Source organism: Adiantum capillus-veneris, chromosome 5 (genome assembly GCF_014529385.1).
Source record: "Adiantum capillus-veneris isolate H3 chromosome 5, ASM1452938v2, whole genome shotgun sequence".
Classification (NCBI taxonomy): Eukaryota; Viridiplantae; Streptophyta; class Polypodiopsida; order Polypodiales; family Pteridaceae; genus Adiantum; species Adiantum capillus-veneris.
Genome location: NC_140935.1, coordinates 162416733 through 162444185, shown reverse-complemented (window position 1 = coordinate 162444185; position 27453 = coordinate 162416733). Strand labels below are relative to the sequence as shown.

The window sequence follows — 27453 nt, the reverse complement described above, 5'->3', positions numbered from 1 at the left end:
ACACTCACAACTTGCTCATATGAAAGAAGTTATGCCCGAGATAATAACAGCTCGAGAGAAGGGGAAAGTGGCCTTCAACAAGGATGGACGAGTGGTTATTCTGGAGAGGCGCCCCGCACAACGGCGTGAGACCTGTGGGACCACACTCAGAGTGGCTACATGGAATTGTAACGGATCTTTGCGCCTTGATGTAGGGGCCTTTGAGGATAGTTTCACAAGGAGGGACATCATTTCCTACACTGAGACGAATCAAGCCCCGGGGCAGTCCATGCCACATGTGATCGAATACAGATGGGAAACAGCTTGCAGACAGGAGACTCGATTGGGCAAAGAGAACGAGGTTCAAGAGGAGTGGCAGCCTTATTCAGGGAGGAGCTACAACCTCTGATACATATAGCTCCGAGAGATGAGCATGCTAGGTATATGTAGGTGAGACTAAAGGAAGAGACAGGTAAATACCTCTACATCCCTATTTGCTATTTCCCTCCTAGTACGTCAGTGGACAGTCTCCCTTCTCTATTTTGGATGATGATATATGGGAGTTTTCCAAGGATGGTGACATTATTATCTTGGGGGATTTCAATGCTAGGACTGCCCATCACCAGACACTATTCTATGATACCTTAGAGGAGTTGATGCGGGAGCTTGATATTACAAAAATGGGCCTGTCTAGATTATCACAGGATGAGGAGCACACTGAGTATGGCAGATATTTGATTGATATGGGGATTGCACATGGATTGGCCATTTGAATGGCCTACAAAGATTCCCTGCCGCAGGTGGTTTTACATGCTTTCCACATCGGCATGGCGCTAGTACAGTGGATTATGTTATGGCTCCGCCAGGACCCATTCCTTCCTTTCAGAATTTCATGGTGGGAACTAGGCCGGTTGGGGTAGCAATTGATCATGCTATCTTGCCTTTCACTCTATCGTTCCAGTTCAGCATTGGGAGAGGTCCCCACACATACTTGATATACCTTAACGAGGGAGACGGATCACGTGTACATTGATGAGATATACAGGCAGCTATGCACTCAGGAGCCAAGACAGCCACTAGATTAGCTCACCCAAATTCTGACAGAGACGCTTCATGATGCAGCACCAGAGGCATATCCCCACAGCCAGCCTACACGCAGAAAACCTGGGAGCATGCCTCAGAACAATTGGTACGTTGAGGAGTGTAGAGAGACGAGGATGAGATTACAGAGAGAGGTGCTCATGGGTACTACTACACATAGAGAGTCATGGATTATCTTTCGTCGCCTAGTGCGACGAAAGAAGAGGGCTTACCTATCTCAGTTAGAGCGTGATTTGTATCAGCTCTTTACGAGTCAAGACTCTAATGAGGCATAAAGGATTTTCCATGAGCACTCTCCACCGCCAGCCATCACTTCCACAGAGACATGGGGGGAATATGCTACATCTCTATACAGCATCGGGCAGCATCGAGGCAGCCACCTTTGCCTGACCCTCCAAAAGCATGCCCAGAGACGTACTTTCTTTACTGCTGAGAGGGTAAGGAAAGCCATTGTTAGGTGCAACGGAATGAATGTTGCGCTTTGCTCAAGATGAGTGCTACGAACTGTGCTCAAGGTTCCTTTTGTTCTTATGGAAGGTAGAGCCTTCCGTTCTTAGTGAGAGAATGCTATGATCACAAACAAAGTGAATGGACATTGTGCGTGCAAGTGTACGAGACTGAGAGATAGAGAGAGAAGAGAGATACGATACCAGAGACGACGTAAAACCTCCGAAGGCCCCACTCTCGTCGGCGAGAGTAGTCTACTTATGATTGCACAATCTGGTACAAATGGAATGCATGGACTGATGCAAGTCTAGGCTATTTCGGTGATGACGACGATGATGACGAAGTTGACCTAAGGGCTGAAATCTGCAATCGTTCTACTGCTGTCCAAAAACGCTATGGGCTGAAATCTGCGATTGATCCAAAAACGCTGATTTGGGGGCTGTTTTCGGTGGTTCCTTGACGCTGAAAATCTGCAGTTTAATGGCTGAAAACTGAGGATCTTCAAGGCTGAAAACTGAGGTCTTTACCGGGCTGACTCTGCTACACCTTAGGTGAAAATTACAGGTCTTTATCTGCTGCTGAAAACCAAAAACGCCAGGGGATCTGATGATAAAAAACGCTAGTAGTTGCGGTCCTTGCAAAAACGCTAGGTGCTGGGTACTGTTGGCGATGCAGGTCTGATGCAAAAACGCCAGGCTGGGGATGCTGTGCAAAAACGCTAGGTGAGGGAATCTGCTGCTTGGAGGGGAAAGTCCACCAAGGTTCTTGTGAGAAGTTGCCTGCTGAGCTTGGCTCCTGTTGCCTCTTCTGCCATTTAGTGCTAACTTTGGTTTGCTTATATATTTCCTTACCCAAATTGCCCTACCTACTTTTGTTGGAAAGTCAATTAAATTAATAAGTAAAAAATGTCAAAAATAGGGAAAATAGGCTAAATGCACTGGAAAAATCCCCTAACTGATTCTAATGATTCTGATGGAAATACTGATGATCATGCTGTGTGCAACCACAGGATATGCATCTATACTAAGTGCCTCGGCACGGTCTACGAATAGATTCACAAAAGTGCCAGATCACTTCTAAATCTAGACTCACTTGACTGAACTGAACCCTAATCATTGTAGCTTGTCCACGGACACATAGGGTTGGATGTGTCACGTGACAGCCATTGACAGGATGAAGACACGAAGAGCACAGGATCATGATGGTTAGTAGCAGAGCACTTCATCCATGCTAGAGATATGCTTGCAGAGCCTCTTGCTATGATGTTAAATAGAGCCATGTATGAGGGTTTAATTGAGACTTGGAGTATGTCCACGATTGTGCCTATCTTCAAGTCGGGAGATCCTATGCTTCCCGAGAATTACCGCACCATCATGGTTGGTACACTCTGGCTAGGCTATATGCATCAATTCTTGAGCATGAGTTGAGTAAATGGGCAGAGAGAGAGGGCATACGGGCAACAGGACACGCAGAGTTCAGGACAGGTTTCTCCACTCTTGACCAGATTTTGACACACAGAGCCATTATTGAGGAGGGTAGACACCATGGCAAGAGGATTTATTGTAGCTTTGTGGATTTCCGCAAAGCCTTTGATACAATGCCACAAGCCAGACTCATAAGCAGATTGTAGGATAGGGGGGTGCCCACGGAGCTGATTTGGGGGATTTTAGCTTTATACACGACAAAGGTAGGGCGGGTACGCATTACTCCGGGCATGTCCGACATGGTTCACTCCACTATTGGGATGAAGCTGGGCTGTCCCCTATCTCCGACTCTCTTTGGGATATATGTAGATGAGTTTTTAGATTATGTACAGACAAAGGGTGATACACGTGCTCAGCTTGCAGGGACGTGGATTCCGTTGCTATTATATGCTGATGATATTGTGCTAATCTCAGATTCTCCACAAAGAATGCAACATCATTTGGATGCATTGCATGTATTTGCACAAGACAGTGGATTGTTTGTGAACCTTGGTAAGACCAAGGTAATGGTCTTTGGCAGTACGGCGCAGTCGGTAAGGAGGTCCGCCCCCACTTTTACATATGGTCGAGAGACTCTAGAGTATCCACGGATCAGAGAGAGGTAGTCTCTCGAGTTGTGATCCGGAAGTTGAGATTCCCAAGTAAGGACTTCGTGTCCGGGAAAGCAGAGTTGTTTTGCGGGAAGAGGACTTTGGAAACACAGTTGGGAAAGAGAGTTGCAAGGATGTCATGCCTTGAGTCTGGAAGGTGAGATCCAGAGGCGAGAACCTTGGTTCTCAAGGATTTGGAATAGGGAACGGAAGTTCCTTGGAATAGGGTTTTGCCCTAGGAATCAGAAGCTGAGGCTTCCGGGAACCATCAAGTCTTATAAGTTATTCTAGAACGAACGTGGACATTCGGTTCAAGTGCTTGTATAGACTTCTCCTCAGTAATAAAGATACTATTACGGGGGGGACCAGCCCATCTTCTGGTCCCCAGTACTCTGTCGATCTTCTCACTCTCTATCTCTCTCTCTATCCTCTCGCTTCAGTAATAAGTGATAAATCCTATTTATCCGAATGTATTTTATATTATTATGTGCTCCCATTTGTGACAGTGGTATCAGAGCATGGTCTCCTCACTTTCTCTGCCATGACAAGTCAAGAGAGAAGTAAGCAGGCGGAACCCTAAGTCCTGCAAGGAAAAGCTTGCAGTGTCGGGAAAATTTTTCTCTCTACAAGAAGTCGACACAAGAGGCGACAAGAGCATGATGCTCAAGAACCTAGAGAATCCAAGGAGCGGAATTCTCAAGATCGTTCAGAACCCAGAAGATATCCATGAACATCAATCCAGAACCATAGCCAAGAAATCCCGTCATCTCGGGAAGGATATGAAGAAGGTCTCTAGACCTAGGAACACTCCAGTCAAGTTTGATACTTTTGACGGAAGGAAAGATGTCTTGAAAGCTACTGCTTTCATTCGCTACTGCTTTCATTCGACAGTTTGAAGTTGCCTTTGCAAACAGCTTTTATTGAGAAGTGTCGAAGGTGAGGCATGTGACCAAACACCTCAAGGGGGATTGCAAGTACTGGGTGGTATACCAAAGCTCTGCAAGGAACTTACAATCACAATTCAAGGCTGAATTTTCCGACAAATTTTTTTCCTCTACGCTTTGAGGAAGGCATTCAAGAAGATTGGGATTGGTTTGCCCAATAGGAACACGAGCGAGTCAAAGCAAGTAGTGGTTCACTCTTGCCAAGGTAGCTCCATTCTTGATCCTCTCTGAGGAAAGAAAGATGAACAAATTCAACAAAGGACTTTTGTGTAAACGCATCTGCAAGATACTTTGCAGCAGATGGTGGAGTCAGCAATAAAAGCTAAAAGTGTACACCGTAGTGTACATAGAATACAATCCCCGCGGTGGGACAAGAATCATTGAACACAGAAACATCGAATTTTTGTTACCTCTCCTCGAAGGATACATTGCTATCCGGAGAAAGTTTGGAGTAAGGGAATTCAATCTAACTCCTGAGTTTTTGAATAGAAGACCCTCAAACTTTAAGTGAGAGGGCAGGTCTTCGATCAAAGTTAAATCTTTGAGGAACTCATCAACTGCGTATTGCTTTTATGCACGAGATATGCACGTGTCTAACAAGGACAATCACTCTCGAGTGTTTATCAGAGTAAGGTTGAGTCAGAACATTGTTTTATACGATGAACTGCTTTGCTTAACCATCCAGAAAGTCCATGATTGATCTGGTATCCGGTAGTTCTCCAACAAATTACTTGCTATTGCGGGTAGGAAATTATGAAGGAACCATTATGAGCTTTCAAGCAAAGAAAAGCTTTCATGAAGCTGGAGTACTCTTTAAGCCCACACCCCGTACCCGGTAAGGGAAGATATGGTAGTGCTTTTCGCACAAGTGAAGGAATACTCTCTTTACGAGGGAAGGAACAAGCGACGACTACGGCCTGTGATCAAGGAATCCAAGGATTGAAATCCTAGATTATTTGATGAGCGGGTTTTGCTCTAAGATCGAGCCAAGGGATCGTCAAGTTGAGCGTCTTCGCTCTAAGGATCTTATGAAGGGAAGGTAATTTCCCAGGTTCACCGAACTCTAACACAGCTTAAGAATTATGTATATTTTTGAGTACATGGATAACACACGAAGATACAGACATGTGCCAAGGAACTGGATGAGAGTTTGTTATACTCTCTTGAGCGCCTTTTTGCGCGCAAGGATATTCCGACACGAGAATCTCTATTTGAGATGTGTTCGGTAGAAGGAATTTGAGTTTCTCTACGGAGAAGAGGTTTTCTGATGGTCGTTGATCATTGAGTACGCTATGTGCCTTTACCATTATAGTAGCAAATTTTGGTTGCGGTATATGTTTCTCCATGAGCAGGTCAAGTAGGATTTACACACTGCTGAAATAAATTCGAACTATTATGTTCGTAAGAATATAGTTCGCCAACCGTTTCAAAATTGTAAGAATAACATATGGGAGAACATCCCTGAGAATCAAAGAGGGTTCGCTCTATTGTGAACCAGGTTTGAACGTACGTTCAGAAGATGCTATGGCTAGAATCCTATCTGCCTCAGATTTTGCAAGTCGTTATAGATGCTCGCAAGGTGAATCATTTTTGATGATTTTGTAAGGAAGAGACGCTAATGGGCGTCGAGAAATCACTATTGGTGGTAATAACTCGCAGGAGGAAAAGATTGGAAGGAAGTGCCACCGTACACAAAGAATCTTCGGATTGGAACCGTCCGCCTACATTGAGCGACGGCCCGGAACAAAAACCTTCTTTAATGTGATTGCAGACTCTGTTTGTGAAAGAAAGACATCGAGCTTAATGCTCTATGACTTGGGCATTCCCTATGTGGGAGGACACAAGAGGTTTAATACCCGCTGGACTAACAACACAGGATTATGCGCAAGGACAGATACCTAGATTGATTTCTAGGAAGATTATTCTTCTCGAATTTGAGAAGACGGAATCAAGTTAACAGAGTCTCGGATAAGGAAACTTTGGAACAGAACAATTGGCCTAACCAAAGCAAAGGCCCTGAATAAGAACTTACTTTGGTAAGATGACACACTTTGTCTACCGCAGGAAGATTCACATGAGCTTAATGCTCTCGACAAGCCCTATGCGGGAGGACAGAAGAGGTTTAATATCCTCAAGACTAATAGCGCAAGGTTATGCGCAAGGACATAGACCTAAATTGATTTTTAGGAGGATTATTCTTCTCGAGATTGAGAAGGTGGAATTGAGTTAACAGATTCTCAGAAAGACGCGAATGACGAGTTCTTACATGGCTCGTAAGTTTGATGAATGGTGAAGGATATCCTCGAGGTACTAGAGGAAGGACATGAACTAGTAAGGTAAGTATTGCATTATGAATTTTGTTTCTTTAATTTACTTTTAAGTTCTCTACTGAGAAAGAACCAGCTCAACTCACCATTGAGCAAGATTTGGATTTTTTTCCGGTTTCTCCCCGGCAGTTCAGTTGGACCTCTACAGTTGAGGACAAATGTTTATAAGTGAGAGGGATGTTGCTAAATTGGCTTTATCTGACAGAAAAATAATTCTAAATGAATTATTGGATTTATAAGTGAGAGGGTTTTCTCGCTTCGAACAACATGAGAAATAATTCTAAATGAATTATTGGAATTTTAAGTGAGAGGGTTTTTCTCACTGGAGACATCCGAGTACAGAGTATTCCTAGTGCGTCATTCAAAGTAATGACGGGAGCACTGTGAAAGGGAATATCTGTAAGTGAGAGGGTTTTTCTCATTGGAGACATCCGAGTACAGAGTATTCCTAGTGCGTCATTCAAAGTAATGACGGGAGCACTGTGAAAGGGAATATCTGTAAGGCCACCAGGAATGGGTGCTTCTGATGCGTCACATCGGATGGGTGACAGGGAGCATCGGAAAGAAGTATCCGACCATCTAGGAACGGACATCTCTGATGCGTCATAGGATGGGTAACATAGAGCATCGCGAAGGAGATTGTACCGTAAGTTCGGTAGGAAGGGACTAGGTGATGGGTATTCCTGATGCGTCACAAGGTGGGAGATGAGTGCATTGGAAAGGGAATATCCATAGTCAGGAGGAAATTCCGAACTGTGTTGGTATTGTGCACAAGGAAAAGCAAGCACTTGAATGAAGATGGGTTCAGAGGAAACTTTGAGGAAAAACAGATGCTTTTTGAGAAAGCGGGATTGCTTTTTGGGAAAGCAGATGCTTTCCTGCGAGGAAGTCGAGGAAATCTATGTCTACATTGCAACTGTGCATGTGATTGCATCCAGGGACGCCTGGGAAGTGCTGTGAAAACATTGTTTTTAACTTATAAGGTTTTATTGAGTTTTTGGATAGATTCAGACTATTTTTAAAGGTGACCGGCCACCCACTTAATAAGTGGGCAGCCATCTGATAAACAGTGCAACAGATCAGCCAACGTTTTTTTCTCTATTTTCCTGGAGGAACGGTGTCAGAAAAAAAAAACGGCCGCGATCTCTACGCGAGCAGTGAATGCTCTGCTATTCGTGCCGTGGGCCCGTGGCCAGGAGCTAGAAAAGCATCACATGCCCTCACTCAAAGGAGGGGATCAGTTTTCACGAGGAGGAGAGATGCTGCTGCAAATTTCAGCCGTAAAGAAGATGTTGCCGGTGATGCCCATGGCTGCCCCAAGTGTACCAGATGTCGCCAAGACCCAGTGCGCAAGTTCCCTCGCGAAGAAGTGGCTACGCAGCGTGTTTCCATCGCGACAAGCTGCTGTTTTTCACTGTTTTCAGCCCATAATCGTCGTAGACAGGGCTGATTTACGAGAAGGAACCCGAGAAAACACCTCTTTTGTGTGTAGGATTGGAAGAGAGGATTTTCTATGCAGAGATCTCTTCTGGGGAATTGCTTTTTCGAGAACCGAGTTGCATTACGAGCGTCGCGACTTTGAAGGTACGATTTTCATGTTATGATCTCTAAGTACTTGATTGCAGGTGTACTTCCTCTTCATGAGGGAGTAGGAGCAGAGGAAGGCATGAGCCTCTGTAGGAGAAAAGCCCTCTGAGGAACTAGAGCCAGATCAGCCCAAGGGTTTCGTACCCGAGTTTGGGAAGTAGATTCACGAATCGGAGAGGGTAATCTCTCAAGTTGTGATCCGGAAGTTGAGATTCCCAAGTAACGACTTCGCGTCCGGGAAAGCAGAGTTGTTCTGCGGGAAGAGGACTCTGGAAACACAGTTGGGAAAGAGAGTTGCAAGGATGTCATGCCCTGAGTCTGGAAGGTGAGATCCAGAGGCGAGAACCTTTGTTCTCAAGGATTTGGAATAAGGAACGGAAGTTCCTTGGAAAGGGTTTTGCCCTAGGAATCGGAAGCTGAGGCTTCCGGGAACCATCAAGTCTTATTCTAGAACAAACGTGGTAATACGTTCGGTTCAAGTGCTTGTATAGACTTCTCCTCAATAATAAAGATACTATTACGTGGGGGACCAGCCCATCTTCTGGTCCCAGTACTGTGTCGATCTTCTCACTCTCTATCTCTCTCTCTCTATCTATTTCTCTCTATATCCTCTGGCTTCAGTAATAAGTGATAAATCCTATTTATCCGAATGTATTTTATATTGTCATGCGCTCCCGTTTGTGACATCGGCCATGCTATACGGAGTGGAGATATGGGACCCCTCAGCTGATCATCATAGCAGAGCTGGCGGTACTTATGGATGGAGATGTATGGAGAGGCCCTTTGTCACGAGGACGTGGCAGTTATTAACCATGTCACAGAGATGTGGCAACTGCTAACCTTGGTTGTTGGTTTCTTTCCAATGGGGTTTATTTTATTTATTTTGAGACCCTCTTTTTGAAGTAGCAAACGGTCGGACATTGTATGGCCAATGTGAACGGTAGATTCACCCGCAGACGGGAAGTGGTCGGCACTGGAATTCGTATGGTAAGAAGATGTCTAGGCTCAGAGCAAGATCATATAGGTCCCCCCATCGCACTTAGCAAGTTGGTGGATACTAGGAAGTGAACTCAATTAAGGCGTAAAGTCAAGGTGGAACTTCCAACAAAAAGTATCCGACAGTTGGGCCACATTGCATTTTTGGATGCGGTCCCAATGAGGATAGATGGTCAGAAGACCAGTGGGAGCCCAACGGAAGCATCTCCTAAAATTTAGGGAACTGCTATTTTGGGCCACGAAATGTGTTCGCGTCATTACCTTCGGTATGACTAGGGGAACACTTTACAACTCTGCCGCGAAGTCAACTGACGCACCAGTTGAGATATTTTTAGCAGGGAAAGCCCAAACTCGGAAACTGGGCGACGTGTCAGCTTGTGAGCGATTCTGCCACTCTGGGAGGCAAAAACGAGCTGCATATCATCAAAGGGGGCGCCATTTTCAGCCACAGGCGGATTGTAACAGGTACAGAAGCTATGGAATGCTTACCTTGCCCTCTATGCACAGTATGGTGACGGGAGTGATGCCCCGCACGCTACATACTGCTCTCTTTCTCCCCTACGTGCAGTTATGTGATGCCCCACAAGAGGGCTACTCATTTGACTGATGTACAGTTGTGTGGGTTCATGCTTTTGTGCTGAGGCAAGAGCCTCCTTGAGCAGGAACAGGGGTAGCTAACTGCTGCTCCAAAGCAGGCACTGGTGAGGGTCATAACCTCACCGTACAGGTGCAAAATCAGCGCTGTGTATGCGCTGTAATTTGACTGTTTTTCAGCCATACGGACGCCAGGATCATTGGGAATCGTGCCCCACTGGCAAAGGACAGTTAGGGGACTGTTTGGGGCTGAAAACAGGGCAAAAACCAGTAAATACAGCGTGCTGAATTTACTGTTTTTGGACAGGAATCAGAGGGTATACGACAGTGCAAGCGAGTTCCAGCAGGGGAATGGGTTTCGCGCAAGTTTTGGGGCTGTTATGCTGCCGAAATTTGGCCAAATCAAATGGTATCTAGGTGGATACACGTGAAGGATTCCCAGGACCTTACCTTGTAATTTACCCTCCTAAAGAATAAAGAAATACCGAAAGGGGCGCCAATTTTGGGGCCTACAGGTTGTCGGCGTCTGCTCGGAGCATTCTAGCTTCCGAGCCGTGTGTGTGATTAAGTGTTAACTCCCGTCGCAGGTTCTCTTTGCAAAGTGCTCTGTGTGTGTGTTTAAAGTAAAGAATTTCGGGTGAAAGCCGACGCCTACCGCCCTACGGGCCGGTTTCACCCTTGGTGTCTATGATTTCTCCGATGATTAGGGCCAAGGCCTCAGTACCACATGACATTGTTAGGGCGGAGCTCGCTGCTCCTCCATTGGTAGTGGAGGCACTCACTCGATCAGTTTCATTTATACATAGCACCTGGGCTCTCCCTAGAGACAGATATGCTCGACGAGCACTAGAGTCTTCGCGATAGCTGGCATTGCGGGGAGATAGACCATGTTGGTATGCAGAGATGGCATCTTGGTTTCAATTACATGGCTTTAATATGGATCGGCTACCCCCATTTCAGTACTCTCTGGATGCCCCCTCCATCTCTCTCACTAGAGGAGAGATTACCAAGCTCATCAGACAGGACTTGATTCAGTTGGATACGAAGAGGACATGGATACAGCCTACACATGAGTTGGGTACAAAGATGGCTTTCTATAGAGAGCATCTTCTCCAGCTTACAGAGGATGGTTTTCTGTTCAAACGAGGATACATGGATACTCAACTATCTTACGGGATACGATGTGCTATTGGTCAGATACGCACATCCTCAAATCAGCTAGAGATCGAGACAGGCAAATTTAGAGAAGTACCCACTCAGTCCAGGATTTGTCAGGCGTGCCAGATAGAGCCCTAGACAGAGATACATTACATATGTCACTGCCCAGTATACTATGAGATACAAGACCGCTTTCACTACCTATTCAGAGAGAGTTTTAACCCACTTTCTAGAGTCATGAGATACCAGGATCAGAGATGCCTCAAATTATACTTACTGAAGATTCATAGACACAGATAGGGCCACTTGAAGAGGAGCACAATGACAGAGATCCAGCAACGGCGGCAGATTACAGATTTCTTTCAGTCAAAGACAGAGGAGTTCGAGCGGCCAGCACCTCCAAAGGCACCAAAGGCATACTGCTTGATCGGGCGATAGAGTTGGGGAGGTCCCATCGCCCACAGATGAGGGGGCCCTCTCGACATCGACGCATAATGCGACAAAGAATCCATACCATACTAGCGCAACATAGGAGCCATCCTTTCGGATATTGATGTATATGCATATGATGCCCCTACTGTCAGAGAACTCCAGTGTATCAGCTAATCCCCCCCCTTTGTGTCCCCTTTGTATCAGCTTTCAGTCCACCCCTACCCACTTTTTTTTTTCAATTCTTTGTACTTTTTGTACCCAGACCTGGTATTAGATTCACCACATGTAACCTTTTGGTCTCATAGGTCATTTTGACCTTTTGAAGACGTTAATATTACATTTCATTTCTCTCTCTCTCTCTCTCTCTCTCTCTCTCTCTCTCTCTCTCTCTCTCTCTCTCTCTCTCTCTCTCTCTCTCTCTCTCTCTCTCTCTCGAAAATCTTCTATTAAAATAAACATCTCAAGGGCACACCCTCAATATAAAATGTACAAAAGCCGATCAGCACAGAGGGGTGATCCCAAAAATGTCCTCAAATACAAAGTTAGCAAGAGAACATCATCACTATCAAAATTACAAGAAGGAACAATAGAATTCCAAGTTCCTCAAATGGGTCCAGGAGATGTAGGTGGAATCTCTGCCAAAGAAGCTGGCATAGTTAATCCCCAAGAACCCTAATGGATTCAGGAGATGTAGGTGGTATCTCTTACCGAAGAAGATGAAGCTTGTATAGGTGGGTCATATACTAGGTGGATCCATGCGTCAATACACCTATTTGACTGGAGGCACCATGTTTGCCTTTGCCGCCTTCTTCTCCTCTTCTTTGGTTCTCCTTGCTATCTATACCTCTACCCTCCTAGATCCTGATCATACCTCTTGTTCCTCTTGCAACATTGTTTGCTCTCTATGCTATGAACGCCCTATCCTCCTAGTGCACCCAGCTGCCATATGTTCTACTTTGGTATAGACAAAATAGGTCCAGGTAACCCAATAAAAACCACTATCTGTTGTATGTCACCTCCGTGTAATGTAGGAAGAGAGAGAAACTGAGGTGGATTCTTCATGAGTGTCAGGTGCAGCCGAATCCACAAATCCTTTACTTCCTTTCTTGAGTGATTCCTTTTAGCTTGATTGATGGTTCCTCTTACTTCTCCCACAGAGAGAGAGAGAGAGAGAGAGAGAGAGAGAGAGAGAGAAGAAGAAGAAAGAGAAGAGAAGAGAATTTTTTTGTCGTAGGAAATTATCCCAAGAGACCTTAAATATCTATCTATCCGACGAGGAGAGTTGAACTCAAGACATGTTATTCAAGAGGGAAATGTCATAACCAATCTACCACACTTGGGTGATAGATAGGTTATACGCGCGCACACACACAAACCCAAGAAGAAGAGAATTTTTACGTCATAGGAAACTATCCCAAGAGACCTTAAAGATCTATCCGACAAGGAGAGTTGAACTCAAGATATGTTATTCAAGAAGGAAATGGCATAACCAATCTACCACACTTGGGTGATAGAAAGGTTATACCATTGTCTTCTTATTAGCGCGCGCGCACACACACACACACACACACACACACACGAGAAGAAGAGAATTTCTACGTCGTAGGAAACTATTCCAAGAGACCTTGAAGATCTATCCGACGATGAGGGTTGAACTCAAGACATGTTATTCAAGAGGGAAATGGCATAAGCAATCTACCACACTTGGGTGATAGAAAGGTTATACCAGTGTCCTCTTCTTATTAGCACGCGCGCACACACACACACCCAAGAAAAAGAGAATTTCTATGTCATTGGACACTATCCCAAGAGACCTTGAAGATCTATCCGACGAGAAGAGTTGAACTCAAGAAGTGTTATTCAAGAGGGAAATGGCATAACCAATCTACCACACTTGGGTGATAGAAAGGTTATACCATTTTCCTCTTCTTATTAGCGCGCGCACACACACACACACACCCGAGAAGAAGAGAATTTTTACGTCGTACGAAACTATCCCAAGAGAGAGAGAAGAAATGAAATGAAATGAAATGTTTTTAAACGTCTTCAAAAGGCCAAAATAACCTATGAGATCAAACTGATACAATCCTTGTGGATCTAATCCAATGTCTGGGTACAAAAATAAAATGAAGTAAAGTGAAAGACTAAAACTAAAAGACTAAAATTGTCAGCCTCAGAAGAGAAGAAATGACACTCGATGGGGTCCCAACCAACTCTCTCGAGGGCCCCCTACACCGTTGCCGATGCGGTATTTGCTTTAGATTGCGTAAATGGAATGTACACACATGCAATACCTCAAGCGCAGACTCTACTGACTCGAATGATGATTGTCGCCACGGTAACTCCTCAAGACGAGGCACCTCCGGGGCTGATTTGATGCACCTTTGGATCCTTCTCGATGTGGGATTGTGGATGGCCACCAATGGGTAGATTTGGGGCTGAATTGCACCCCCGATGTGAGAGGAATGAAGAGCTGAAAACGCAGATCTCAATGACACTCGATGTCGGCGAGAGAATGGCTAAGAAGAGGCTCAATAGGCTGCCGAAGTACCGGACCGCAACGGGAAGACCGGCAAGGTCAGATCCAAGCCGTTCCCGGTGAGGGAACGGGGCTGAAATCTGAAAACGCTGGCTTATCTGCTGAAATTCCAAGCGCTAGGGCTGATCTGCAGCTATAGAGGGAAAACACCAGGGCTGATACAAAACGCTGGCTGGCTGCTGCTCTACAAAAACGCCGAGGCTGATCTGGCGTTGTCTCCTTTGATGCCAAAACGCTAGGCCCCTGGTTCCCTTTATAGGTGAGGTTTAGGGCTTATAAATCTCTTAAGGTCTAGGTAGGGCAAAACCTTTGTCAAATTCCTTAAAAATAAATTATAAAAATGATTTATTAATAAGTTTGACCAGAGGGTTAGTTTCTGGGTGGACTATCAAACATCTACCAACTCCGGAATCCGATTGACGCGGGGAAGGCTGTCACAGATTGCTGACGTGTCAAGCCACTGAAGAACGGAGCCAACCTACAGATCTCGGCCAAGGGGCCTAAACCCTAAGAGAAGCAGCAGAAGAAGTTTTACCAACTTATAAAGTCTTGCTGAGTGCCTATTCTTAAAGAGGAGTTCCCACCAACTTATGGGACCCTGTCCAATAAGGCCCAAGTGACCTAAAGACAATAAAATAAAGCAGGACACTCTCCGACTCTCTTGCGAATTCAAGTGATGACGTGGCACTACTGTACAAATCCCTCGCAAAATGCGTTGAAATGTTGACGTGATAGACTGTACGGACACTCCCGCAATTCACGCTGACAGCCCCACATGGCAACTGTACAGATTTCCTGCTTTTGTGCAGATTGCTTTTGGGCCAGATGCTTTTAGAATTTGAAGCTTTTCATGTAACTCCTTTTGAAAGGCCAAGGGCCTTTTAATATGTGCAGAGGGCTCATACTCTGGCATTCTTCCATGTGAAGGTGTAGGCGCGAGTACCAGCATTGTAAAGAGTTCAAGCAATATAAAGGGGCGCCAAGGTTTGCGGCCAGTGTTCTCTTGGGGTGAAACTCCGCCACTCTGGGTCTCATGTGTCGTGCATCTCTTTCAGTACAGTTGTTATTTGAAGTGCTTAAAGTTGTTCAATTTGTTCTTTTCCATTGGCACGTGGTGCCCACCCCCGTTACAAAGGCTTCACCTAGATTGCCATATGATGGAAGCTCTAGATGAATCCTCGTCTCTGCAACGGATGTGGTTGCAAATGTAGGCTCACGATGCCTGCGAACTCCCGTAGTGGTTGCCTCGGTTTTGAACCCTTTGGCTCCGAATTGATGATTACCGATTGCTAAGAAGATGCAGATGGTGTGAACCCAATGTGATGTATACAGATCAATGACGATGCAATGCCTCTTCTGGAATGATGGAATTCTCCAAGTAGATGGGAGAGATGGTTGTTCATACAATGCAAAGACTCTGGGCTGATCTGGATGGCGCCTTCCTTTGTCGTCATAGGCCGCTAACAAATCCTGATGTTCACAATCAACAGCTTCATGCATGTCTTCATTGATGCGATATGTCCTGTCGAACAATTTAGGACTACAAATATCCATGCTACAATTTCTTTATATCAAGGTGGTTGAGCGCGCACACCAAGGCAACTACCCTCTCGCAGGTGCGCCACAACTGTAAACCCCGGCAGTGTTTGCATTTCCTATGCTCAAGGCGCACGGTCCTAGGTCCTGCATTTCTTTGAGTGAGAAAAGCATCCTTGGGCAAAACACTATAGCACATCCAAACACTAGAGAGAAAAAAAAAATCAAAGATTAGTGGATTAGTGCAAAACCTTCAAAGCTCTGATGCCGATGTCAAGTGCAACGGAATTGAAATGGTGAAGGTCTAGGTTTTACACTTTCACAAATCCTTTACTTCCTTTCCTTGCATTAGTGATTCCTTTAGCTTGATTGATGGTTCCTTTTACTTTTCCCTGAAGAGAGGGAATGAGAGAGCGGTAGAGATGTGTAGAGAGAGAGAGAGAGAGAGAGAGAGAAATGAAATGATTTATTAACGTCTTCAAAAGGCCAAAATGACCTATGAGACCAATCCGTTACAAACTTGTGAATTTGGTACCGTGTCTGAGTACAAAAAAGAAATACTAAAATGAATCTAGAAGTGCTACTAGCTCGAACCGTGTGGGATATGTGTGATCACTAATACAATGGGTGACAAATACAAGAGAAAGATACAATGGGTGATGGATCCATCCTCATCTGTACTCTGGATGTTGAGATAGTATGGCTCGAATCCTTTGTTGTAGTCATGAAACCGGCCTGTTCAATCCAAAAAGGGCGGTAGACTTTACTTCAAACCTTGATTTAGCTTTCACCCATTTAATTTGTCGTCCACTTTACCTGTACTTTCAAGACACAACAAAGGGGAGAGGGATACAGGCTGCTAGATTGCACCTGTATGAGTAGACCGACACCAGATTGGCCCCTAACTTAGGCGCCCCTTTCGGTATTTCTTTGTTGTTCAAAAGAGGGAATAAACGCTGTGGATCCCTACAAGCTGCCCCGCACAAACTCGGCTGAATTTCCACTGTTCCGGCCTGATTTCGGCAACATAACTGTACTAGGACACTTCACATCAGTATTCCCACGCATTGACTGACTTTCCCGACGCATTCGGGCACTTTGCAAAACCTGGCCAGAATCTGCAGCACGCTGAATTCTCTGTTTTCAGCCCTGAAAATGCACCAGATCGCCTGTACAGCGGTCCCCTTGCGTCCCCGAACCTCCTGGGGGTATTAGGGTCCGTTTAGGGTCAAAACCCTAAACCTGCAAAAATACACAGCAGGCTGTAATTTACTGTTTCGGGCTCCGTTTCGCGTGCCGGTCGCATCTGTAGCAAGTCCTCGAGCTCCCGCACCTGTAGGGCTACTTGCCCTTTGAGTCGGACGAGATTTCGAGCGTGAAACCTCTCCGAATCACCTGTACTTGCGGGGGATTAGCCGCTAGCTAATCCAGTACCTGTGCAAGAGGCTCTTGCCTCGGCAATCGCGCATGAACCCACACAACTGTACATTGGTCAATTGAAAAGCCCACTAGTGGGGCATAACATACTGCCAAAGGGGAGAGAGAGGGCAGTGCGTAGCGTGCAGGGCATCACTCCTGGCACCGCACTGTGCATAAGAGGGAAAGCAAGCACTCCATAGCTCTTAACCTGTGACAAAACTGAAAATGAGGCTCTCCCCCTCCTAAATTCAGCGCCAACTCTTGTTGCATGAGGCAAGTGCACCAGAAGGTGCCACTTGGCACATTTACAAGCATTTTCCCGTTTCGGGGTTGCCGCCTAAAAATCTCCCAACCGGCTGCCCAGTTGACTTCACGGCAGAGTAAGAAAATGTTCCCTTTGTCATTCCGGAGGTAATGAAGTCAACACATTTTCAGGTCCCAAAATAGCAGTTCCCTAAATTTTAGGAGATGCTGCCATTGTATCTTTCTAGGTCATCCGACCCTCTTTGTACACTGCGGCCACATCCAGAACTGAAATGTAGCCTCTGTAGCAAAGGATTCCACTTTGGCTAGTCAATGACCCCACTTGGCTAACCATAGTCCTTGTCCAACCTTAGTGCTCTTTTGCCCTCAGGCCTGGACTCCCTCTGGACAGTTCCACACTAGCTATGCAATGCAGGGCAGTTAGATTTCCCGAGGGGTGTTTCCAAAAAGTGAAAGTAAATAGATAATAAGAAAGAAATCAACAAAAAGGATAGATAGTAGTCACACGCTGGTGACAGTCTTCGTCAATGCTATGAACTCCTCTCCTCAGTCGTGGGCCTCTCAATCCCCCTAGTTCCAATGCTCGGTCAATGAGAGTACCGCAGGTGTGAGTATGAGTTGAGCTTTGCAGTGGTTGGTTGGTGTGAAGAAATCAGTAATCTGTCTCTGGGATTCTCTCTCTCCAGATCTCCTCAGTAAACTACCAAGTAGATACAGGCCAACACATCTCTGGTCCTGATAGCTCATGACTCTCAAGAAGGGTCCGAAGCCTTCTCTGAATAGACAATGGAAGCGACCCCTTTTCGCGAAATACACTGGGCACTGACATATATAATGTGTCTCTGTCTCTGGCTTTGTATGGCATAGGCGGCATATCCTGCTAGCTATTGGTATCCCTCTGAATCTACCAGTCTCAATCTCAAGCTGGTGTGAAGATGTCCGTATCTGACCAATGGCACACCGTAACCCATGAGATAGATGTGTATCCATATAGCTGGGACAAATCACAAACCCATCCTTTGTGAGTTGAAGAAGATGCTCTCTATAGAAAGCCATTTTCGTGCCCAACTCCTCTGTCGGCTCTATCCATGTCCTCTTGGTGTCCAATTGGGTCAGGTCTTGGCGAATGAGTCTAGTAATCTCCACCCGTGTAAGAGACAACGATGGTGCATCAAGGGAGTACTGGAAGGGAGGCAAGCTATCCATGTTGAAGCCATGTATCTGGAACCATGATGACATTTGTGCATACCAACATGGTGTCCCCCTGTAAAGCTAATTGTCTGGAGGACTCAAGGGCCAATCTAGCATATCCGTCTCTGGTAGTATCCCATAAGCTGTGCATAAAGGAGACGGATCTCGTAAGCGCCTCTATCTCCATAAGGGGGGCACTAACTCTGCTCTAATGATCTCGTGTGGCACGGAGGCCTTGGCTCTAATCAACCAAGAGATCATAGATACCAAGGGCCTCTCCATACCTTTCCACCCATCCTGACCCACAGCGAGTCCCCAAACCTGAACCCCATAGAGCATAGTTGAAGCTACCAAGGTATCAAAGAGCCAAAGCTTTATTCGCGGTTCCTGGAATTGAACCTGCAAACACATCCTCTCCAATCCTCCCAAGGCCGCATACGCTCTGGTCAGTCTAGTCTCTATTGCTCTCTTCAAAGAAAACTTTGGCCAAAGACTACCCCAAGATAAGTGTATGCATCTGTGTACTCCACAGTCACCTGACCATAAGTGAATGTAGGTGTTGATCTCTCGATCCACTGCAATGTGGTGTTAAACACATCACCTTGGTTTTACCAAGGTTTACACACAATCCACTATCCTCCGCAAAGCTATGAATGCATCCAAGTGTCGCTGCATACCCTCCAGTGAGTCAAAGATCAACACAATATCATCAGCATATAACAACAATGAATCCATGTCCCTGCCAGCTGGGCACCTCTGTCACCCTCTCTATCAATGTAATCAAAAACCTCATCTATATACATACCACATAGATACTAGGAGACAATGGACAGCCTTGTTTCACTCCAATAGTGGAGTGAACTAAATTAGATATCCCCTCTGGAGCGCGTACATGTCCCACCACTGATCTGTATAGAGCCATGGTTTCCTAAATCAACTCAATGGGCACTCCCATCTCTTGTAGTATGCGCATCAATCCGGCTCCGGGCACCATGTCAAATGCTTTGCGGAAATCCACAAACCTACAATAAATCCGTCTCCCATGTGCCCTACCCTCCTCAATGATGGCTCTGAGTGTCACAATATGGTTAAGAGTGGAGAAGCCTCTCCTAAAACCGGCATGTCCCGCTGCTCCTATGCCCTCACTCTCTACCCATCTGCTCAATTGCTACTCAAGGATAGATGCATACAACCGTGCCAATGTGCGTCCAATCATAATAGTACGGTAGTTTGCAGGCTCCATAGGATCACCTGTCTTTAAGATAGGCACAATAGTAGACAGTCTCCAAGTCTCTAGTAGACCCTCACACATGATACGATTGAACAGATCTGCAAGAACCTCTGCCAGCATATCTCTAGCATGTATAATGCCCTCATGGTTCTCATTTTTTCAATGGCCGTCTTTTATCATCTCAGTGGTAAAGGAGGTACTCGTAGATGGGCATGGCTCAAGAGGATCAAGAAGGGGTGTTTGTCCAAGGACCGTATATAAGGATGTTGCATACTGACCCCACACAACAAGAAAAGCAATCATCGGGGGAGGGGAGTGCTGATGAAAGAAACGCCATGCCTCTCCTGAGTCATTCCAAATCTCAGACCATGACTGCCAACAACATATTTAGTAACCGCATCTAGATCCATCCTGGACCTCACTGATGTCGGTTTAACTAATCCTTATTGCCATCATATGTCTATAGAAATTTATAAGACCAAAATGCTGCAGTCATTTCTTGTTTCAGTTCCTGCACTCAAACAAGTCAGATGAGAGAGTACAAATCATTCTTGTTCAATTTTGAGAATTCCATTTCATGAAGTCATACAGCAAAATACTTTCAGCACTGCAGTATCCCTGAAACCCAAAGGGATATCAGTGACTCTATCAATCCAGGTAATCGGTGACAAAGGAGCAAAGTGACCAAATTCAACACTGCTGATCTGCGGGATCTCTCATAGTAGACGCAGCTAAACGGAATGCTTCAAGGTAAAGTTCCAAAATCTGAGGAGTATTTGCGAGGTCTCTAGTAGATAATGTCGCCACTGTGTACGAGCATGGCTCACTGCCAATAGCTCTTTTCCATAAATCGGTGCTACCAATTCTGGCCTTGAAAACATTTTGCTTTCATAAGTAATTATCACATGGCCTTCTTGCATCAAGACCGCTCCAGACTACAACCACGAGCGTCACAATAAACTTCGAATGGCTTTTGCAAGTCTAGGAAAGCCAACACTGGTCTAGCTGTCAATTTTTCCTTAAGTGACTAAAAAGCAGTCACCTCTGTCGGTCTCCACGAGAAAGAGACTCCTTTCTAAGTCAATAAGTGCAAAGGCGAAGCTATGTTGCTTTAATTTTAAGCTTTGTTGCTTTATTTTTATCAAGCAATGGCTTGTGAGAAGACTTGCTTTATCTTTCGGGAAGAGCTTTTGATTTTCAGCTTTTCGGGCTCTGCTTTTGGCATCCCTTGTAACTCTTTATAAGTGTAGTTTGCCTCTCACTTCTCAGAGCATCTGGGCGCAGAGTCTGAGAGTGAGACCCAACCACTCCGTGTACGTCTCACTCCACTCCGTGTACTTTGTGCAACAGATTAATACAAAAAGAAATACCGAAAGGGGCGCCGGTCTTTGGGGCCAATATCTCTAGGCACGAAACTCCGTCGGGCCGTGTCGAATCAATTGTGAATTGTGAATTGTTTTGAAGTGAATTCCTGTCGTGTCGCGGTAGAATCTTGACTTGGGGTGTCCAAGTCTGTTACAACATCAATCTCAATATGGCTTCATTCCACGACGTCAAATTATTGATAACCTCGTGAATGTTATCATTGAAATGGAATTTGTGAAATACACTCGATAGGATGTCTTGGTCATGCTAGTTGACATCGAAAAGGCCTTTAATGTTGGGATTTGGGCCTAAGCTATCCCGCGTGGTATTTTTCTTGTATGCACATAGCACTTCTGCAGGTTTGTTAGATGGATTTCTCACAGATTCTTGGCCTTTGTGACGTTCAGTAAGGTTGTCACAAGACGGGCACCACGTACCAAGGGAAAAGAACACACTGAACGACTTTAAGCACTTCAATAACAACGGAACTGAAAGAAAGAGACGACACGGGGAGTGGCGAAGTTCCACCCCAGAGAGCATTGACCCCAAACCTTGGCGCCCCTTTCGGTATTTCTTTATATTACTTGAACTCAATGCCGGTACTCCAATCCCTACACCTCCACACTGAAGCATGCCAGAGAATGAGCCCTCTGCACATATTTAAAAGCCCTTGGCCTCAAAAGCAATTACATGAAAAGCAATTAACTCAAAAGCAAATGGCACAAAAGCATCTTGTTCAAAAGCTGCCAGCCCGCAAAACACGGAAATCCGTACAGGTGCCAACGTAAAACACAGAATTCCGTACTGCTTGCCACGTCAGCATGTCAGCATAAATTGTGGAATTCCGTACATCTAATGCCACGTCATCAGTTGTATGTGCGCTGGTCCTTTTTATTTTAATGCCTTTATGTCACTTGGGCCCCATCGGACGAGGTCTCATAAGTTGGTGGGAACTTTTCTTTAAAAATAGGCCACTCGGCAAGACTTTGCAAGTTGGTAAAACTTCTTCTGCTGCTTCTGCTTCTCTTAGGGTTGCCCCTCAGGCGGACTCTGCAAGTCGGCTCCGTTCTTCAGTGGCTTAACACGTCAGCAATTTGTAACATCCCTCCTTCTTGAAAGAAAGTAATCACCCGCGATTACAGCATATCTACAATACAACTCAAGTTATCTCAAAAATTTCCGAGAGTCATTCCGAGGGACATTCCGAGAGATAATCCAAGGGACAATTAGTTTTTCTCATTCCAAATTGGAGCTCTTCATTTCTTGGGTCGTTGGCTTCCCAAAAGAATCTCATCCAATAAGGAGTCTCATTCCGAATCGGAACTCTTGATATCTTGGTTCGTTGACTTTCCAGAAGTATCTCATTCAATAAGGAATATTCAGTGGTTGGCACATCACGATGCAGCACAAAAGCTCACATATACATGTTACAAGACATAGAAACATAGAGCCGCCGATGAACACTCCTCCCGCATAACCTAATAAGGTCCGGGCCAGGAGATATTCAACGACTCCCTCATCACTCCTCCCGCATAACCTAAAAAGGTCCGGGCCGGCAGATATAGAGGCCTTTTACAAACAAACGCCCCCCAGACCGCAGCCTGCATCGTTTGGAGGTGCTGAGAGTAACCATTGCTCAGACTTCTTAATACTCCTCCCACATAACCATCCACGTCCGGGCAGGGAGTAACAACAACAATATTTTTCAAGCATTCAATACTTTCCCCGCAAATAACCACAAGGGTCTGGCCCATGAGTACGTGCACGGATTCTCAAACATCATTTCTCACTTCACCACCCGAGAGTAAATCACCAAGCATTGAAACCAATATTCAAACCAGAGTCGAACAGTTCAAATCGGCACCAAGACAGGTTCAAAACGAATACCATCCATTTCAAACAAAATTCAAACTTAAAAAGCAATCTCGACATCAGCTGAGCTCAAAAAGCTGACTGACTTTCCATCCTGAAACCTGCACCAAAAATTAGGGTTAAATTCCTTCCATAAGATCGTAGCCGACCACATCATGGTCCATCAGCTCTTGGACAGACGGTGTTCCTCTGGTAGCGATGGTAGTCCCAAGACATAGCAATCACACTGGACCTCCAAGGTTTTTAGCTCGGGAAGAGACACTTGATGAGAGATGTTGAGAAATTTCAAGTCATAATCTACAAGGGTTTCCGTGGCAAGCATTTCAGAATACCCCACTCTGCCGGAAGCTACCAAAAACGATATAACTTCGGGCAACACTTTTCTTGAGAGCTTGTCAAATCCTTGGAGTGAGCGGCTTGGTAGCTATAGACTTCCACCATTACATGACACTGTATCTGAGAAAAACAGCAGCTCGAAACAAATCTTGGATCCTTCTCTTGCAAGTGATCTTTTTGGCTTATGCCCTGCTGTAAGACAGAGCAATGAAGACGGGGGCGCGTCCGATGCGCGATGAAGTAAGGGTGGGGATGGCTTGGGGTGGTCGTTGCTCTAGATCCTTCATTCAGTGTCGGCTGCTCTTCGGCTGTGTTTTCCTTCTTGCACTTTTAACAGACGATTATGGCTCTTTAGGGTGCTCCAGTCTCCACAGTCTCAGTTTATGGTATTTTTTTAATTGGGTCAGACTTTGGTCTGTGGGCCATTTGGCACCAATGGAACTCATTAATGTTTCAAGGCACTGATGCTGACCCGCCGTTTCCCTATTTCAAATTGCCACTTGGTCAAGCACTGCATTTCACTTATGATGCTGGGGACATCACTCTTGATGCCTATAGGGTTTACTTTGACTGGTTCTCGCCCTCAGAGCCACATGGTGCTCCACTTTTTGTATCTCTTATTTTCCGTGGGTTTTCCTCACTTTGAGGTTTCCCACTTGTAAATTCCATCAACAAGATTTACAAAAAAAAAAAAAGTGTGTGTGTATCTACTAACTGTCTACAAGGCACAAGACCCAAGGTAGAAAAAGTTACAACTCACTGTTGGTTACATGACACCCAAACATTAGACCAATAATTAAACCCCGCACGTACTTCTTTAAAGTATCATTTACGTTCTTTTCTACATTAAAGTTTTTCTGTTTCACTACTAGAACATACACAAGATAGAGACTTCAATAGAATCCACAACTGGACGACGTCTAGCTAACATCAAAGGGATATCAATGAGACGCACTCTCCTATTGTAAACATGTACAGTGTGAGGCATCATTGTCTGCCTAACTCTTTAATGCCTCATCTTCTCGCTTCTCTCCACCTTTCAAATCTGCCTTGGATCTTTCCTTCTCTTTTTATCAATCAATAGACTCCCTCTGCTGGCACAACTATTACTCCTACTCCACTACTTCTCATCTCTGCCATGTTGTGTCACCATCTGTGCATGCACTTTATTAGCAAATAAATACTACAGAATAGCAATGATCAATGACGCAACACCATGAATAATGGGTATTAGAACAAACCCAAGAGGATCACTCAACAGTGAAGGATCAGGAACAACCCTATTAGTGACCATACAATCTCCATCTTGCATATGTGTGCGTGTGCACAGATACAGCCACAGTGAAAATTCACACAAGGATTGTCCAATTCATTACCTGGAAGCCTTTCTGGATGGGTACAGCAAATGCCATCATCTGCCGGTAAAGTAGGAATAAACTCATTAATAAAAGGATGAGGCTGACTTGCATCAGTCCCGACTTGAGCAGCTAAATGTTCTAAAATTTCTTTGTCCGTGGGATCGAACTTGACGCCTGCAGGGAGCCCAGGCCACTCTGGTATTACCTGCATTATTCAAAACCATGAATGTCAAGCCTATGCCTAATATTTCCTATAAGACATTGGCCAAGAGATTTGTACAATTGCAAGAATTTTCGATTTGACTCTCGAAAGGACACAAAATCCTAAACATCAAAGACCAGATCGTATCTGACTAAAAAGGAAAAAGCTATCTTGTGCAATAAGCCAAGTCAGATGGTCTTTTCCACTCCTATTTCTGTAAATCAATAAGCTTTAAAATTAACTCAATCATGAACAACCACTTAGTCAACAATTCCACTGGCCAACTCTTGCAATGCTCAAGTCACTCCACCATAATCTTCCACTCGAGCATGTATCTATTGTAGAGCATTCTGCCGCAGCATCTCTCCTCCCAATGTTTCTCCTAATGCCCCTAAATTTTTACACAGAGGTGTAGCAATTCTCTACTTTTCTACTAGATTGCAGCATCTGCCGAATTAAAATCAAAGATTTGCTACACCATAATCTACCGGAAATGATTAACTAGCCATCTTTCCTATCACAATGCTCTCAAAAAAAGGTAATTTATTCGACTTCTCCCACCCTCTTCCAGGACTCCACCAAAATATACATCACCTTTAATACAGCAAAATATACATCGTCTTTAATAGATAGCTTAAGGCATCTTCATAATAAGAAAATGGGTAAAAGACTTTTCCTAAGAAACTATGCACTTCATTGCTTTCACTGTTAAGTCAATTTTGTGAGACACATAGATCATCCAAATACATATGGACGATAAATTATCATAAGTAATGGCTCTAGTACTTTTCCTGCACCCACCATGAAAAATTTGCAATTGAATTGAGTATTGAAGGTCACATAGATTATGAGTGAACTTCCTTTTAAGCTTCTCTAGCAAGACAAAGTCTTTGTAAATAAGTTGTAAATAAGGCAAGCATTTTACTAGCCTTGTTTAGTTACAAGCAGCCGAGTCCAACTTAGCTGTATTTCAAATTAAGGGTCTTTTAAATTGAAAAAATAATGTGCAAAAACCTCTGTTCACGCAATCTTCTTTACGCTTAAGCATGGATGGACAACATTCAATACTCAGCATTCTTTCCGCTCTAATAAAATAGATGTCAATGTGACTTATACTGATCATTCATGGTGTGCATTCCTTAAAAAATTGTCCTTCACAAGCAACACATATCGGCTGCTTGCTTCTTTCTTTTCTCTTAATATGAGATGTCGGATGTCAAGGTTCAATCCTCAGTATTCTTTCCACACTTTAGGGCATCAACTCTCATAGTTTCTTTGCACTTTAATTGATCTTTCATGGTGTACATTCCTGGAAAAATGTTCTTCCAGCAACATATACCAGCTGCTTGCCTCTTTCTACTCTAAAAATATAAGATGTTAAAGAGCCTTATAGATTTGGCATAAAGAAAGCTTTCCAAAAATTGGGACTCTTCAGATTCTCATGTAGAGCATTAACACATAAACTTGTCATAGAATCATCATTCCTTCAAAATATGAAGGAATCAAAATTAACTTTTTGGTTCCTGATATCTCCATGTGTAAAATACCGCATTCTTGGAGTACGAAAGCAATGCAATGGAACCTAAAAAAATATGTCGTTAACTCCCAATATATGGTGCATGAAGCATCTGGCAGCCCAACCCATACAACTTATCAGTTGAGGGCGACATGTCAATCCAAATGCAGCTTGTATGGAAATATCAAACAAATACATATACTTTCACATCTTGGCAGTCTGTACCCAACCAACTTCTTCGTTTTATGACTTTTTTAGTGAGCATATCCACATGTAAGACAAAGTAATCAAAAAAGGTTTGGCCTGCAACCTCACCTCCCGCTTGTCAATATCGTGCCCACAAGAAGGGCATTGCACTTGGTATTCTGCTGGATACGTTGGATTTTTTATTTTTCGGGCGAATGTCCTCCCATTCACAAGCCACGAATCCATCTGCAATCCCATGATATAGCATCAAAAGGCATAGCGACAATGAATGCTTCTACGACAGATCATCAATAAGTATTGACAATCTTGGGCAGTACTAAAAAAAAGTCACACAACTTCAAATCAGGCAGAATTCCCCATGCTTAGATACAGCAAAAATAACAGACAAGGAAGCAATAATTACCTGACCTCCCTCTCTCTCTCTCTCTCTCGTGCAAGGGCTGTCGAAGGCGACGGAGCTGCTCCTATCTCTAGACAAGACCTACAGCCATTTCAGCCATTGGCTTCGTCTCTTACGAAAATCTAGTCAACAAAGTCTACTGGATTGTGTCCCACAGGTGGTTGAAAACATCTATATCAACATCTATCTATCCTATATATAAAGCGAACCCCGCCCCCCCCCCCCAAAAGCCCAAAAAGCACGTGGCAAAAAGAGAGAGTGACCCTAACTAAAGAAGAGCTCCACAAAAAGCGAGGAAAGGGCCACATCATCAATACTATAATGTAAATGTATATTAAGCAGGGAGGGGTTCCTAGCCCCCTCTCACATCCCTCCGAG

The 27453-nt window shown here is 44.6% G+C and overlaps 1 protein-coding gene across 2 annotated transcripts in view; it reads right to left on the bottom strand.

Moving 5' to 3' along the window:
- Nucleotides 1-27251, bottom strand: part of LOC147458459 (SUPPRESSOR OF GAMMA RESPONSE 1-like) — a 36346-nt gene extending 9095 nt beyond the window's left edge. Inside the window, exons 1-3 of one of the 2 annotated variants that reach the window (XM_086513078.1) lie at nt 27079-27251; nt 26784-26900; nt 24769-24955 (exon numbers count right to left, since the gene is read on the bottom strand). In XM_086513078.1, the coding sequence (XP_086369204.1) occupies nt 24769-24955; nt 26784-26900 (304 nt within the window). In that variant the 5' untranslated portion in view covers nt 27079-27251. The remainder of the gene's footprint in view (nt 1-24768; nt 24956-26783; nt 26901-27078) is intronic. The other variant, XM_086513079.1, reaches the window with a different exon arrangement.
- Nucleotides 27252-27453: the final 202 nt, after the last annotated feature.